Source organism: Pteropus vampyrus, unplaced genomic scaffold (assembly GCF_000151845.1).
Source record: "Pteropus vampyrus isolate Shadow unplaced genomic scaffold, Pvam_2.0 Scaffold283, whole genome shotgun sequence".
NCBI classification, from domain to species: Eukaryota; Metazoa; Chordata; class Mammalia; order Chiroptera; family Pteropodidae; genus Pteropus; species Pteropus vampyrus.
The window spans coordinates 26783-44625 of NW_011889064.1; the positions used below are offsets into that span (position 1 = coordinate 26783).

At 37.1% G+C, this 17843-nt stretch overlaps 1 protein-coding gene across 1 annotated transcript; it reads left to right on the plus strand.

Moving 5' to 3' along the window:
- Nucleotides 1-474: 474 nt before the first annotated feature.
- Nucleotides 475-17612, plus strand: ERP27 (endoplasmic reticulum protein 27). Its single transcript, XM_011375970.2, has 7 exons — nt 475-685; nt 1141-1241; nt 2989-3126; nt 12105-12221; nt 15761-15886; nt 16967-17164; nt 17565-17612. Exons 1-7 carry the CDS (start codon nt 592-594, stop codon nt 17610-17612), a joined length of 822 nt encoding a protein of 273 aa, XP_011374272.1. The 5' UTR covers nt 475-591.
- Nucleotides 17613-17843: the final 231 nt, after the last annotated feature.

Sequence of the window (17843 nt, forward strand, 5' to 3'; positions counted from 1 at the left end):
CCTTTAGTAATACTCAATTACTTACAATTCTCTCACACATTACATTTGCATCTCTGTGCTTTGGCTTTTTCCATGAAACTCCCCTTCCATCTTTTTTGCTTGGTAAAATTATTTACTCAGGACTCTGCTTGGGCATCCCTGAAGGAAGAAAGCCTTCGCTGACCCCATCATTGTCCTAAAAGTCCTTAGTCTGTACTCTCATAACATCCTTTGAGTTTCTAAAACTTTTAGCACTTTCCATTTTATATGTAGACTATATGTTCATTTGTTCATCTCTCACATTGACTCTCTAAGCTGGGAGAGGCTGGATCAGATTATAATCATCTTCGTATCCCTAGTACTTACACCTGGCCTAGACTATTTATTTTTATTATTTAAATAAACTGACCTGACTTTGTTCTGGTTGGTTTTGTTCTGAGGCCCAGTCACTGAACTTGGTCTTTTATCTCAGAAGTTGAAGGTCTCTCTAGAGCCAGCTGCAAAGTTCCCAGAGCACTAATAAAACCACAGCCAATAAACTGCAGAGTGGGCTGCCCTGAATCCGTGTTTCAAAACACAAAGTCCAGGGGTTGGAGCGGGAGCAGAAGAACAATGGAAGCTGCCCCATCCAGATTCCTGTTTCTATTATGTCTCTTCATGTATGAGCTGTCCCCAGATGGTGCTGCAGAAATTCAGGAATCCTCAGGTAAAAGAAAAAAGCACTTGGGTGACCACGGGGTGAAGATATTGTTGGGAGAATGGAAGGGAACACAGTACTACACTGGGTACTTTACCTCCAAATCTAGAAAAATTTCCAGGAAATACTAGATTAAGACCTGTGTTGCCTAGTGGAGAAGAAGGAAGTCTTGCATTGTCTTTGAGAGAGATGCCATGAAGTGGGGTCACTCTCCATATGTCGGCCAAAAAATAAATAAAAATAAAGCCTTGAAATGATAATTGCATTCTCAGATCTTCTTGGCCTTAGAGTGAATAGAAAAAGTTTAGATGCACTCATTATTTAGAACTGCTTTTCTATCCAGTCCCTAACACATTCTCTTCTCTCTCTCTCTCTCTCTCTCTCTCTCTCTCTCTCTCTCTCTCTCTCTCTCTCTCTCTCTCTCTCTGTCTCTCTTTCTCTCTTGTCTGTCTATGTGTGTCTAGAAGATCCTGGTTCTTCTCAGGAACCCATATGGCTCACAGATGTCCCAGCTGCCATGGAATTCATTGCTGCTGCTGAGGTGGCTGTCATAGGCTTCTTCCAGGTTTGTCCGGATACCACACTTGCTATCCCCCCAAAGAAACAGAAATGTTCTATCTCAAAGGAGCCATGGCAGTCACGTGCTGGCCAGATGACAGGACATTAGAAGCCAAGGGGGCAGAGCGTGCTTTTAGCTTTGTCATTCGAGATCTCTCAATTTCTAGACATTCTCAGTCTCTGAATTATGTCTTTCTTCTACTTGCTTCAAGAGTTCTGAGGCTGCTGGCTGGGTCTCCTCATCTCTGGATAATTTGAAGCTTAAGTCAGTATCTGATTGCTGGGGCAGGGGCCAGAGTAAAGCCGACTTCTATCACCCAAGCAAAGCATTAGTCAATAGTTACCATCGTCTAAAGCCTCATCAAATAGGTCGTCCCTCATTCTTCTTCCTTTTTGTTTACTCTGAAATGCTGGAAAAGGACACCATTTCGTATATGTTAGCTTTCTGAAGGTATTAGCCTCCATCTTCCAGACTGGCTGCCTGGCTAATGAAAGCAGCCGCAATGAGAGGGCATCCTTCCAGGATTTTTATCTTTCTCTTGAGGTTACATCTGGTGGTTCTCACAGCTGATCAAGCCCCTTCTCTCTTACTGCAGATCTTTTTCTGTTTTCATTCATTAATCCCAACTCACCATCACCCTGTCAATTCTGTGTACACAGCTGGAAGTAGCTGTGATGAGATGTAAGTGGGAGAGGTAGAGTGGGGAGCGCATTTTTCAGTGATGAGAGATCTAAGCGGCAGACAAAAACAGCCACCCTCAGAAAGGCAGGGAGGGGCAAAGGAGTAGAACTAGAGAAATGTGCAGTAACTTAAGCAGCCACCAGATGCCATCATTTGATCTGTGAGCAATTCCATTCTAAAGAGCAGAATAAAAAGGGGGAAGCCTAGATTCACAATTGTTCATCGCCTCGAATGAACTCCACACACCTTTTCAGATGAGCATGGTACCAGCTGCCTCTGCTTGACCCCAGATGCAAGGCTAACCATCTTTTTTTTTCTCTCTTTTCACATCTCTTCCCTCAGCCCAGAGAGATGTCAGCAAAGAATATGTTCATTCCTGTTTATTACCTGAAGCTGCTATGGGCGATGGTCCTGTAACAGCAGGGAAAATGATGTCAGCTTGCTATAGAAGGGCTGGATTTATCACTCATAAGTGCCTTCTCTGTTCCCTCCTGCAAGCCTGGGTTCCAGAGCTGAAGCAACATGCGAGCAGTATCTTTCATAGGCAATGCCTCAGGCTTACACACAGTAGAAGGAGAAAGACTATTCTCCCACACCCTGCACAAACATATGTTAACAAAACTTCTAAGCCTCCATTTTAATTCATTATTTTTTCTTTTTTGCCCTTTTGATGGCACTTATTTCTTATTTTTGCATTTCTTCTTGCCTCCACAAATTGTTCCTAAAATATATGCTTCCCCATGAGCATCAATGACAATGAAGCCTAACTTTGCAGGCAGCTATGATTTTGAGGCCCCTCTCAGGTAGCAAAAACTGTAAGTTCTACAGTAAGGCCAGGCAGGTATCCCGGGCTTGACCATGATTTCGTGGTTACCAACTAACCTGTCCAGCCTAAAAAATTCAGCAATGCCACTGCAAATTTAGCCTGCATTCTTAGAGCCAAATGTTGTATCACGGGACACTAAGTCTATGATTTCTGATATGAGTGAGCACATTTCTACTCCCTGTTCTGTTTCTATATTTCTCCCCTCCAAAATAACCTCTGTGAGGTTTTCTCCCCACTTGTTTTTAGGATTTAGAAACACCAGCAGTGTCCGTATTTCATAGTCTGGTGCAGAAATTTCAAGACGTGTCCTTTGGAATCAGCACTGATTCTAAGGTTCTGGCTCACTACAACGTCACTGGGAACACCATCTCTCTCTTCCGTCTGGTAAGTTGCCTGTGCAGCTCAAGCCTCCTCCCGGTTTTTCCTTAGGCTGTGGATGCACAGACTTGTGAGGCTAGAAAGAAGTCTGTCTTTAACACAAAGATTGATGCCCGAGTCAGGGACAATGATGACAAGGATGATGGCTCAACTCAAGCTTCCCAAACAGATGCTATTCTGAAACGGAAAGAGAGCTGGACTAAGAGGCAGGAGATGAAATGTGTAGCTCTGCCTGGTCACTGATCAGCCGTGTGACTTGAGCAGGTCATTTAACATTTCTTAGCTCCAATTCTTTCATCTATACAATAAAATTAACCATATCATCTCTAAGGTCATTCTGAGCTCTAAAATTTCATATTTTTATGTCTTTAGGAGTTCCCTTACACTTGTCAAACATGCATTAAACAACTACTATGTACCATAGGCAAGATATTAATATTAAAAACATGTTAAGTATATTCTCTCACAGATCTTAAAATACAGTAGAGATTGTAAATATGGTTAGAATACAAAGCATCGTTATGGTTAAAGTATTATAAGGTAAAAAGGGTAAAAGTAGGAATTCTGACCAAAAAAAATTTATAAGGAAGACAAACGAACCAGGATTTAAAGGATAGATAATATTTGGACAAAGTGGAAGAGAATTAATAGCCAAGACGGAAAAAATGTAACTTAAGAAACAATGATCAGGCCAATTTGACTGGATCTCTAGGTAAATATTTTGGAGAAGTAAATATAAGACAGAGGCTTAATTGGAACCATATTGTGGAGAAATTTGAAAACCAGCTTGATGGGTTTTTGCTTAATTTGGTTGGCACTGGAAAACCCCTAAATCTTTAGATCATGGAGATTTTAGCAACATTATTTTGAAAATGGATAGGATGGATTATTAGGCAAAAAGACAAGACTGCAAAGAACTTTGTTAGGTGGCAAAACAGAGCATGTACTAAGGGTCTGTAGTAGAGAGGTAGCAATAGAAATTGAAGAAAAAGCAGGTTTTTCAAGGATTAGATATCAAAATGATGGAAAGGAGCCAAAGTTTAAAGTTAGGATATCTAATAATAGTGAAGATATACACAGAAATAAGTTTTTGAAGGTATACACAGAAATAAGTTTTTCCGATGCTGTGTTTGATTGTTGAGTTTGTATTATCAGTGGAGTACCAAGGTAAAGATGACCAGAGTCCACCCTCAGAAAGATAGGGAGGGGCAAAGTGGGAAACTGAGCAAAAGATAAAGTTTCAAAATTTCTGGGCTAAATGGTCTTCACCCTCTTATCTATCTCTTTCACTTCTCACCAACTCTCTCTTACAAGTATTTTATATTCAATGTCTCCAACTTTTTTAAGCTCTTAAATACACTGTTATCTGGTTTATACCCTGTACTCTATTAAAACGGCTTTTCATACTTCCAATCCAATGAACACTTTTTACGTCTTCTTTTACTGAACATTTCTGCCATATTTGACATGTTGACCACGCTTTTCTCTTTAAGCTTCTCTCTTTCCTTGACTTCTAGAGTCCCACTTCTCTTGGTCCTCTTCTTTTTTTCCTAATTTCTTTAAGACCTTCTCTTCACCTACACTACTGCCTGACCCAATGCTCTCCCTAATCTAGATTATAGAATCCAGATTTCATGGAGGGAGAGACTGTTTTGTTCACTACTTCAACCACAGAACCTAAAAAAGTGCCTGACACATATCAGGTGCTCATTATGTGTTCATTGAATAAATGAATATGTGAATGAATCAATTAATGAATGAATGTGTAATCCTTGGGTGATATAATTCTGTTTTATGCTTGAGTAACACATGAGGATTTGGTAGGTTTTATTTCTAGCCTGGATCTTTCTCATGATTCAAATCCTTGCTATATGTAACTATTTGGATACCCTCATAAGCACCATAATCTTAACATATTCAAAACTGAATTTATCATCTGCACCTGCTGAATCACGTTCTTTCCTCTAAAACACTATTTTATTGAATGGCTATCATTCAGTCTCTAATTTTTGCCAATTGTACCTCTTATCTTATTGAAACTACATTCTCCTTCACTCTTTCTACTTCTTTCCTCTTTCAGATTCTTAGCATATTTGGCATAGACAATTACCATAGCTTCTTAACTGATCTCTCTTTATTCCTTCATATGTAATTTCTAGATTGGTACAGTGACAGATTTAAAATGGAAATTTGACCATGATGCTTCCTTCTTAAATAGTCCCCGTTTCTTAAAATATCAAAATTAAGATATTTAAACATAAGTCTTTTATGACTTGGCCACTACCTGCTTCTCTACTCCCCTTTCAAGAACATTCTCACCCTGGCCTTTACCCTCTCAATACCCATATATATGCAGTATGATGATACAATTCGATTATTTCACACACTATTATTCCTCTGCCTAGAATGCCACTGCCCTCGAGTGTTCCCCTTTCACTTAGCCTCACCCAGCTGATTCCTCCTCACATTCCAGTGAATCGATTAGGCATCTTATCCTTCAGAAAGCCTCCTTGGAATCTCCAAATTGGCCTAAGTGTTCCTCTAGACTTCCATATCTCCATTTTCATTTACCACTTTACAGTGCAAGTTATGTATTTCTGTCTGTCTCATCTTTTACCCCACTGGACCAGGAGCTATTCAAGGGCAGAAACCAGGACTTACTTGTCTTCGTATTCCAAAGGTCTACGATATGTCTCTGGTACTCAGAAGACACTAAGAAAGGGTTTGAGGAACAGACTAACCTCCAAAAGTATGTCTGAGGGTGCCTGAGTCCCTTTACCGACTCTTTCCCCACCTGGATAACGGTTGCGGGTTTGCATTTTCATTATCGTGAAATAGGATTAAACAAACTCTCCTGTGAAAAGCTTTGGCAAGAAAGATATGGACGGTTAGGTTAATGCCTTTCATGTTACTGTTGAGCCATCTGTAGTAACCCTTCAATATGAAAATTCTAATCAGTTTGTTGTTTATAGATCTTGCAAAGTCCTGATTTTAAAGCCAGTACTACCAAGATACACACAAGGGGAAGAAAAACAAGTGCTGTTGCTTTCGATGTCTCTACATTCTAAACCTCTAATGGGCACATTAGCTCTGCGCACAACTTATTCTTTATAAAGTCCTGTTGATGACTTCCCAGAGCCGTTCACTCTTCTTTAGCATCTGTTTTTTGTTTACTGCTAGTGGCAGACCTGTTCTGAATGAACTCTTGAGACCTCTGTGGACAAGATTATTTATGTGCCATACTAAAAACAAACACTTTGGTTCCTACCCTACTCCATTTGCAGATCTGGGAGAGGTTCAGTTTATGCTGTGCCAGCTTTTAAATAAACACTTTATTCTCAGTTTACACTTTCAAAAGTTGAGTCCATATTTTAGTAGAGTTCTTATTCAGGAGTTTGAGATAACGTTTTTTTATTTTAAGAGATCATCAACCAAAACTATTTTTCTTTACCTTGGGAAATGTAAACCTTTTGCAAATTATCTGGTATCTTTCATGTTAGATTCATAGTTTGTTCTGCTCATTTGTTTGTTCGTTTGTTTGTTTTGGTGCCTAATTTATGATAGACACTATTCCAAATGTTTTTCAATATTCTACCATTTAATTCTCCCAAGAATTTGATGAAATAATTATGATCCCTACATTATCAATAAGGAAACTATGGTTTCATGAGATTGATTCAGCTGTCCAAAGTCTCACAACTAAGACACAACAGACATCTGATTCACACCCAACACTGCTAACTCCTACGCATACCTTTTCTATGACACTACAGTGACTTTCTAAAGCACTTATTGCTGAAGAAAACCTTTGTGAAGTTTTTTTTTTTTTTACTCCAAGATTCTAGCTATTCTAATGCCCCTCCTTCTGAAGACTTCTTTTTTTAAACTGCTTTTTCTTAAACCATTTCTCTATACCCCTGGCACAGTTTATCAAATCCCAGAATAATTTCTCAAGATTTAAAGTAAGCATTACATATTTTGAATTCAGAATTTAAACATATAGAATTTTCAGTTGTAAGAACATATTTAGAAATAAACTGAAATGATAAGTGAAAACAATAATAAGACCGTGAGTTGAGTTACTTAATGCTTGAAATATTGGAGCAATAAGAAGCCAGTAAATGCTACATTCATGGAATGCATCACTCTCCAGAAATAATGCAGGCCCATTATATAAACATCATCGGGAAAACTTTAAGTAAGATGAACGGTAATAAGTTGTGTAAGGTGGCCTGTCTGTCTTTTCTGAGTGTGACTGCGGCATGACACTTTATACTCTCCAACAAGACTCCTGTTATTGCCCTTACGGAGATATAATACTGTATTGAATAAACCATGAGCCCATCTTAAAATGAAATTTCAGATATTATTTGAACATTTAATTTGCTTTGACTTCTATTTTAAGAAATATAATTCGCCTAACTTTAACTCAATAGGATAGTAATGGAAACACAGTAGAGTCATTCTTTCATTCCTTTTATGGTTATTTGTTGGGTACCTAATATAAGAAACTTACCTTGCCAAACAAAGAGCATCAGAAGGAACTAGTGCATAAAAATAAATGGATAGGAAATGCAAGAAGTAATATATATCAAATTATTAAATATTTTAAAGCATACATTTACCAAACATATGGTAAGCTAAGCAGCTTATAAAAACAAACCCAAAGACATGAGGGCATTTGTTTAACAGATGACTTTTCAGTGCTATCCAATATACTATAACTACAATGTCAACTAAGGTGACTTTAATACATTTTGTCAAAAGCTGGGGTGTTAATTAGAGAAATACATAGGAATTCAAAGGAATATTGCTGAAATACTAATTAACATAAAAGGAGTGATTAAATCTGTTGGTTTGATAGAAGTAATGTCTAGAACATAAACCAATCCACTTCAGATACTTTTGGGGAATCTCAAAATCATATTTCAAGGTGGCAATCCTGATTTACTTTTCCTGCTTTTCTTCAGAAGCTTCTTTACTTGAAGAGAAAAATAATATGATATCTCTAGTAAAATTCTCTCCAAAAAGTAGAAAAATATATTTTAAAGAATTTTTTTCCCAACTCTTGGTTCTAGGGTCAGATTTCCTTTCCAGTGAATTATACAGATAATTAATTCCCTTTACAGAAGGCAAATTTCCTGTTCAGATGTTGTTTCCAGGAAGCCTACACATGAATGTTCCAGAGTTTATTGGTTTAAAAAACAGTGAAATAATCAGACAGGTTTTGTTAAAAGAAGCAGTACAAACTGGAGAGACTTCAGGAGAGTGGTTTTTATTAAAGCTCTTTGCCTTTTAGAGAATGTTATCACCACTTAGCATCTTCTACCTCCAATATACTGCATGCCTTAAGTCCAGAAACACCTGGAGTTACTGGCTTTCCTGTTGCCTCTGTTCTGGGAAATGTGACAGACTGCCTGGAAAAGAGAGCCAGAGGGAGGGGGCTCCTGGCCCCGAGCACAGCTAAGTCAGCTGAGGCACAGACGCCAGGCCTATGAGTTCCTAGAAAAATAATCATAAAGTAATAAGTAAACATATTAAATATGAAAAAGGCCCTGATTGTGATTATAATAATGATAAGTTTGATCGCTGCAATTAGAAAACCCTTAACTGTGAAGATGTGCCAGCTGGCAAACCAAGCCTTAAGCCACAGTGAAGATCTGTGTGCTCATTTTATTTCTCTTCTCGCTCTTATTGACTTAGGGAGGATGGTAGCACAGTGAGTAAAGACTGCACCTAAGAAGACTGTTCTCTTGCTTTTATATTTCTGCCTCAAGCTTTCCACTTTGAACTTTGTGAATTTTAAAACAATCCAATATACAAAGGGAGTTCACAGTTTAAAATAGCCCGTGGTTTTGATAAATTTTTTCAAAAAAACTTTTTCAGAAATACAAATGTTTTCTGTACCTCAGCAGTTATTTATTTCATAAATTTGAGTTGCGAAAAAGTCATAAAATAGTGATTAAATTGCTACTTGAGTGAATGTCAGCACATCTGTGCCTCAGTGCACAACATAGGGAAGGCACTCAATAAATAATTCATAAAAAATGGATTATAAGAGAATGACTAGATATACAGAGAATTAACCAAATTAAACATAAAGAGTGCATCAAGCTTCTTAGAGGTTTGTATTGCATTTAATGAACCCAGTGAGAGACAATCTTGAACAAAAGAAGTGAAAAATAGAAAATGGGAGTCATCATAGGGATGACAATAAAGAACAATATTAGACTCTTACTGTTTAGTGACTTTAATTTACCTTTGTCTGAATTCCTTCATGCATAAACTAAAATGATAATTACCTCTGACTTCGCCGGGTAGACTGGGAGAAAGGATCCTGAGAGCAAAAGAATGATCCATGGCAAGATTTGACTGAATAGGACCTACATAAGACAGCAGGTATAAGGGGAAGAGGTTAAAGAAATATCCAAGGGTTGGTGGTCCAAAGATCCCAAAAGTGACCCAAAGTATTTTAGGAAAGGGAATTGTTCAGGACTCGGCCTTGATCATTTTATCTGTAGGCATAGTTGCTATGAGTTATGGATGCACTACATTGTGTCTTAATGGTCATGAGTAGACTGGAGGAGAGGAATGGGAAACTCTGAAAACAATGATTGGCCTATGAAATCCTATCTTTTAATATACCTAACTATGGTGGAAAGGTGGTTCTAAAATGTAATTCTGGGGTAAGAGACCAGACAGCCCCTTCCACCACAGACAATTAAAACAAAAAACAAACAAAAAAAAAAAACTGGGCTGAAAAACGGGAATTAGTACGAGAGAGGAAAATGTCTAGACAAAGATCTGGAAGACGGAAACCCAAAAGGTAAACCCCGTATTGGGAGTGCTTTTCTTCTGGGAGACTTTTGCAAGTTCTAGAAGCAGCAGCCAAGAGGCAGAGAGGTTTATGAGCATTTCTGAGACCCTCAAAGAGCCAGAAAAGTAAAAGTTGAAATCTAGGGCCCAGAAGAGAAAGTAAGAGGTAGATTTAGTAAAATACCCTTTGCTCTGCTTTAGAACCTAAAGAGCAATACCCTAATAACAAGAATGAGCCATAAGTAGACCCATCCTCCCAAGGACTGCAGCACAAATTCAAATCATCTCGATTCCTGAAATTGTATTAGAATTATCATATATGAATATATAAATATATACACATATATTCACACTCATATAATATATATAATTACACATATAATCTACCCTTAGCCATACTATAGTATAATAGCTAAAACTCAAAGAAAAAGAAAAAAATCTTAAATCAGAGAAAAGAGATTGCTCTCAAAATAATCTCAAAGGGGTAATACTAAGGTTCACAGATGACTTCTCTACAGAAAGAGTGGAATGCAAAATATAAAGAATTATACCTTGCAAAAATTGAAAAAGAATAACTGTCAACTTAGAATTGTATTTCCAGCAAAATAGCCTTCAAAAACAAAGGTTAAATAAAGATATTTGAAACAACCACGCTGAGAGAGTAGGTCACCCAAGAGAACTACTTCATGCTAAAGGAAAGACCTATTGGCAGAAAGGGGAGAAATCTCAGATAGAAACTCAAAAATGCAGGAAAAAATGAAAAGAAACTAAAATGTAAATATGGGCATGAATGTAAAGGTATATTGACTATATAACAATGATAATAATGTCTTGTGAGATTTAGAATTAAGACATACGACAGTAATCACCTGTACTTTTTGAGTGTGGGCCAGAGAATGGAGTTGAGAGGAGGTAAACTGGATTATAATATTCTAATGTCTGCATTGTCTAAAAAAAGGATAAAAGTGCCAATTAATATTAGATTTTGATAAGTAAAGAGTGCATGTTGTATAATGTATGCTGGTAATCCCTAAGAGAATAACTAAAGCCTATTTAACTTCTAAGCCCATAAAGGAAAAAAGGAATAATACAAAGCATTTGATCAATTCAAAATAGGCCAGAAATGCAGGAAAATGGAATGTACAACAGGCAGAGATGATGGAAAAAATGCATATTTAAAAATACAGCAATGTACTTTTTATAAGAGACATCATTTTCAAACATAATGACACAGGGACACAAGCAAAATATAAAGATAAGAGGATAAAGATATACCATACAAACACTTCCAAAAGAAAGCTGAAATAAGTATATTAATATTAGACAAAGTAGTCTTTGAGGCAACAAGCATTCTTAGAGATAAAGAATTATCTTTCATAATGATAAATTTTCAATTTGCACAAAAGATTTAACAATTCTAAATTTGCATTTATCTAATACATGTCCTGAAAATATATAGGCAGAATAACTGGCAGAATTGTAAGAAAAAATTTAAGGAAAAAATCTCCCAATCATACTGGAAGATTTTAACACTCTTCTCTTGATAGAATAAGCTAGTTTTTAAAATCAATAACAATATAGAAAATTTAAACTATAAAATTAACCATGTTATCTAATGTGCATATATAGAATATTGCATTCAAAACTGTAGACTGTACATAATTTTAAGGACACATAACATATAAAAGTTGATAAAAGATGTAAAATGTAGAAATTAAGTTAGAAATCAATAACAAGAAAATAACCAGAAAGTCTTACTTTAAAATTAAGGAATATACTTCGAAATAATCAATAGTTTAGAGAAGAAATAAGAACAAAAATTTTTAAAAATATTTTGAACTGAATAAAAAGATCTACATACAAAATTTGTGGATACATTTATAGCCTTCTAACGGAACTACCTCTTTATGAAAACTTTTCTGTTCTTTCTTAGATGATATATGGACCTGTGATGATACTTGCCATAACTTGTGGGACATTTCTGCCCACTTCTTTGTATCCCACATGGCAGTGTGTTCCTTGAGGGCAGAGAGTATCATCTATTTACAGTTCTGTTTTTGGAGCTTTAACAGTGCCTGACATGTGATAGATAGTCCAGAAACATTTATCAATGAATGGATAAAGACAAAACAGCGACAATTTTATCCTTTTTTTTTTATGTTGCCCAGGTGGATAACGAACAACTGGATTTAGACAGTGAAGACATTGAAAGCATTGATGCCACCAAATTAAGCCGTTTCATTGAAATCAACAGCCTCTACTTGGTGACAGAGTACAACCCTGTGGTAAAGAATATCCCCTGTCTCCAGCCCCTAAAGTCCCTGTGTCAAGGAGAATACTTGTCTTAATAGCAAAGATCTTTTCCTCTAGGAGTTCTGATCCTTTAACCAATAATAACAGTAACTACCATTAACGGAATACCTAGTTGTTTATATTCCATTCTTAAGATTCATAGACTTGTCTCTATTCAACATAGAAAGAAACAGAGTCAGGAAAGTTAAATGATCTATCACCTGGCTAATAAGAAAGAGAGCCATAATGCAAAGTTAAGGTGGCTGATTCAAAAACTTCTGAGATTTCCTGCCTGACAGTGTTCAGTAAAGGTAACTCTGATCCTAGCAACACTCTAGCCCACATTCTCAAATGAGATTGCAATCTATGATGTAGCTCCATTTTTTTTCCCTAAAGCATCAGGAACCAATATTTTTGTAAAATGCAATAAAATAAACAAAAAATTAAAAAAAAAAACCCTAAGGATGACATATTTGGATGTTGCAGCTATGTAAAATTCCTATAAAAGTTTTCATACACTTCTTCCCATTTTATGTGCCTACATCCTTGTGGACCAGTAACTAATAATTTGGGTGTGGCATCACCTGCACACGCCTAGACCCACATAGTGACTCAGCTTTCTTTCTATGTTTGTCTTCTTTTGGTGTTGCACGCTGTACGCAGCTTGGGTCAAGGTGGTGGTCTATCTGTCCTCATAATCTAACACTCTACAGCTTGTAGAATTAACTTATATGGCCTGCTTTCTCTTTTCTCTGCCAGAGATCATAGAGTGATGGAGTATTAATTTCCATTGATCCATATCAGTTCAGAATTGTTATGCATTCTCTAATAATGACATTTTACAACATGTCAAGGTCTTTAGAAATTACAATACCCTTTTCCACCATATTCTCATTTAATCCTCACATTGATTTTTTGAGGTAGAAGAGAGGAAATTATTATGCCCATTTTATAAAGGAGAACATTCAAGATCCAAGTGACTTAGTCAAGATCACACAGTAAGTAGAAAAGGCATAATCGAAAGCAAAAATTTTAACTCATCATGCATTAGTTCGTCTTGTGTATTTCCATTTCACAGGAGAGAAAATGGGAGGGAGTTCAGAAAATTGAAGTAACCTCCTCAAGGCCATGTGACTAGGAATTTGAGCTTCACAGACAGCCCTCTGCACTTGTCTCTGCCTTTTTCATGACTGGTCTGTCTGACTGAATCCTGTGGTTTTTCCATTGCCCTACACAGCCTTCAACAGAAAACACCCCTTTCCTGTTGACTAAATTCATGTCCACCTCTCACACGATGTTTTGTCTCCATGGAGTGCTAACTCCATTTCCACTTTCGCTAAGGTTCTAAATGCACGCATCTAGGTTTGTTGACAGCAATAATTGAAAAAAATTTTTCTTTCTAGACCATCGTCAATCTGGTCATTGTGTCTATAGAGATGCCAGGAATGCATGTGGGACCAGAAAAGACTTTATGGTTCCTGGGTTTATGGCCCTATGGTCCTAAGTTCTGCGGGACAACTAAGGCAGTGGCAAGAATTGGCTTTCCTGAGTTCTTATGCCTGATCTATCTTTTATCTTAGAGAAGAATGACATTATTTTAAACTTCACTTTAGTAGTGAAGGCAAACCACATCAAGAAGAAATTAGGTAAGAATTTCTTTATAGGAGCAAGTTCAACTTTTATTGTGACTTCCATTTCCCAAAAGTAGTACTTTTTTCATTTGGAGACCTGCTCCACTACTATAGCTATTGCTCATTTGCTTATGGTACAGAGGTTTGTATCAGCAGCAACTGGGCAGAAAGTCACAGAAATGTATTTGGTCTAACATGTATGTTTAATGTACAGACTCAATACTTGGCTTCAAGGTAAAAAATTAGACTGTGTTTATTAGGATTAAACTAATCACTTTTGCTATGCTCAATCCCTTCTGCTAAGACAACTGTACCTTCTGACTCGCTAGCTTTGATTTCTTGACTCTTCCCAAGGATTATCCTCCATGTCTGTTGTAGGAGCATAGATGCATGCTCTAAATTTAAGTAGTGGAATCTAGTCAAACAACAGACAATTACTTAACATCTAATCTCCCAAATTTAAAAATCTAAGAACTGGTTTTAAACTCTAGGAAGAATGTTTTGGAAAGAACCAATCGAGCCTTCCTTGACTACATGTTGGCCAATAAACCTAAAGAATCTCTACACAGCAGTGTGTAGCTTCCAAAAGGATCCTACCTAATTGTTTCCCTTCCCACCATCCTGGGACTATGCCCAGAGGTTTGTTAACCCGCCATACTCTCTCTCTCTCTTCCTGTGCACGTGCTAGTTTTACAGCAATGTTTTCTGTATTTAGGAGAGTTGAAAGGGAATGGAATTTTTTTTAAAAAAAGACTTTTGCAGCACTATTTCTGGAAAATGAAATGAAGGGAGCCAGTGCCATATTTTCACTCTCTCTTCTCCTTACTCTGGCTCAAGGCTATCTCACTCTCTTCCATCACTGATGACTTCATGGCAAATTACCATCTCTAATCAGCAAAAAATGTTTCTGATCTCCTGAAGATCTCATCTCATTATTGACCCGAGGTAAACTGGTTCAACCACATTTAGGGTTGAACTGGTTTAGAAGGAGTTTTTTATGTACATTGTGATGGTTTAAGAGCATGGACTCTGGAGCCAGACTCTCTTGTGTGAATCCCAGTCCACCTCTTATGTGACTTTGAGAGAGTCTGTGCCTCAATTTTCTCATTTATAAAACTGGGAATTTGAGAATTAAATTAGTTATTACATGTGGAGACCTGAAAACAGTGCCCAACAGATAGTAAGCACTCAAAAGTGTGCACTATTAATATGGAGTCAAAGGCCACATTTTAAATGTATCTGACTGCTCTTAACACATGAAGAGAGATTACCCCAAAACGTAACAATTTAAAAGAGTAAAAATTGATTATCTCACACAGTTCTATGGGAAGCAATTTGGGAGTGACTAGGCTAGGTGCTTCTAATCGGGGGCCTCTTGTGAAGTTGCTGTAATAGGTTATGGAGGCAAGGTCATCTGAAGGTGTGATAGGGGCCGGAAGATCTGTTTCCAAGATGGCTCAGTCACATGGCAGACAAGTCCATGTTGGTTGTTTGTAGGAGAGCTTAGTTCCTTGCTTTGTGAATCTCTCTATAAAGCCGCTTAAACACCCAACAATAGGACTGGCTTTTCCCAGAGTAATTGATATAAAAGTAAGGCAGAACCCACAATGTCTTTGACGACTTAATTCTTGGAAGTCACACTCCAGCATATCTGCAATATCTCACTGGTTACTCAGCTCAGCCCTATTCCATGTGGAAAAAAGGGATCTACACCATTGCATGAAAACCAGAGTGTGTGACTTATGAGAGCCATCTTGGAGGCTAATTATCATTTGTGTTATTGGTTGACGGCTCTCATTTATGTTTCTGTCTATGTATTTACTGGGTTGCCTCTAATAGATTGCTTTTTTTTTTCACCCCATCTCTCTTTTATTCTACTATGATACATTTCAACTTGCCAGACTGCAATTGGCTTATTTAATAGTATGATTCAGATTCATCTTCTCCTGATGATGAACAAGGCCTCCCCAGAGTATGAAGAAAGCATGCACAGATACAAGAAGGCAGCTAAGCTTTTCCAGGGGAAGGTAAGTCTGGCATGAGAGACACCCTTTTGAAAATTCAGCACATGCACATTAGAAAAAGTGGCATGGGGTGAGGGAACTGAAATATATAAGGAAAACAAGTACAGTTAAAAGATAAAGTAAGAACTGGAACATAGTAGATCACATTACTGTGATTTAAAATTAAAGATACTGTATTTTATACTATTAAAGACCTGTATAATCATATCTTCTGTTGGTGGTAATCCTATTTCTTTTTTTCTACATTGATAAGTTGAGCAAAAGTATAGATGTGAAAATAAAAATTACCTATTTATCACATTTTTTTTTACTACTTGCCATGATCTCTTAAAGTGTTAGATTTCAGGGCTTATTTCTCATATCAAACACCTATCACGTACTTGGTGCCTACTGGATGTCCAATAAATACTTATTTCTTTCCCTTTCCTACTTTGTGCAATTCTGCTTGATATCACTGACATAGTAAAACTTCAACCATTTTAAGGCTACTGCATTGAACCAGGAGGCCTGTTCAATGATGAGAACTGTCTGAGGATAAAATAAGCTTTCTGGTGGTTGTTTTCCTAACACAGGAAGTTTTCAGTGTTACCATGTAGCCAATGCTCTAATCAGAATATTATAAAGAAGATTTCTACTCTGGGTAGAAGGTTTGATTTAATAATATAAAATACTTAGCATTTAAGTACTCACTATGTGCCAAAAACTGTACTAGAAATACTGAATGTATGTTCTCATTTAATCTCCCCAGCAAAAGCCCATTTTGCCCATGAGAGCCCTGAGTGTCAGCAAGGCTAAATAATGTGCTGAAAGTCACACCGGTAGAAAGTACCAGAGGCAAAATTTAAAACTCATTCCATTAGGTTCTACTTTCTCCCTTCTATGTTCTTAAAACTATATCAACTGGATCAAAAGGATAAAATACCTAATTCAAAGTAAGAATAAATTCATTCTATTTCGACTAAGATTTAAATTGTGTGGTACGAACCATAAATTCAATCAGAGTAAACTGCCACAATTACAGGATGTCTCATTCTCCTCAGGACCTCGCATAGATCTTTCTCTTTCAAACTTCTCCAACTGCAGATTCTTTTTATTCTGGTGGACAGCGGTGTGAAGCAAAATGGGAAGGTGATATCATTTTTCAAACTAAAGAAGTCTCAACTGCCTGCACTGGCCATTTACCGAACTGTGGATGAGGAGTGGGATACCTTGCCCATGGCAGAAGTTTCTGTAGAGCACGTGCAAAGCTTTTGTGATGGATTCCTAAAAGGGAAATGGCTGGTAAGTGTGAGACTATAGGGAAAGCAAGTTGAGTTTTCTTCCTCTATGTCTCTTTTATTTCCCATTGAATAAAATTTCTCTGGGCTCCACTGGATTTGATTAAGAACAAAGGTAAATGACGATATGGTGAACAGAGTCTTGATACTTTTTGGGAACAGAGAATAGAACTACAAAAGCATTTTTGGAAAGGTCTTGCCTATTCAAAGGAGCTGAATTTTGAATTTCACCGTTCTGTGCACAATATCAGTGGGAAACAAATCAAATTCCATATAAAGAGTTCATGAGATTGCAGGTAGATTAAGACTTCCATGAGTAACTAAATAGCTCAGTTCTTTAATCTCAGAACTCAGAAACAAGAGTGGAATCCAAATCTAAATATCGGTGTCATGATGTTTTTCAGGGAGAAAATCATGAATCAGAAGAAAAGACTCCAAAGGTGGAACTCTGATTTCTCCCTGATACTTCTGCGTACCACCAAGTATCTACTTTATGTTGAATAAAGAGGAGTAACATCAGGCCCTACAGATACACACACACACACACACACACAGAGCTTCGTTTTGTTCCTTAAAATCTCATTTACTCTCCTTGTCCTTTCTTTTAATTTTCCTATACTCTTACTACCCATTTAGTTTTCTCTTATGTATTCATCTCATGTAGGCCTATAATACCATTATCG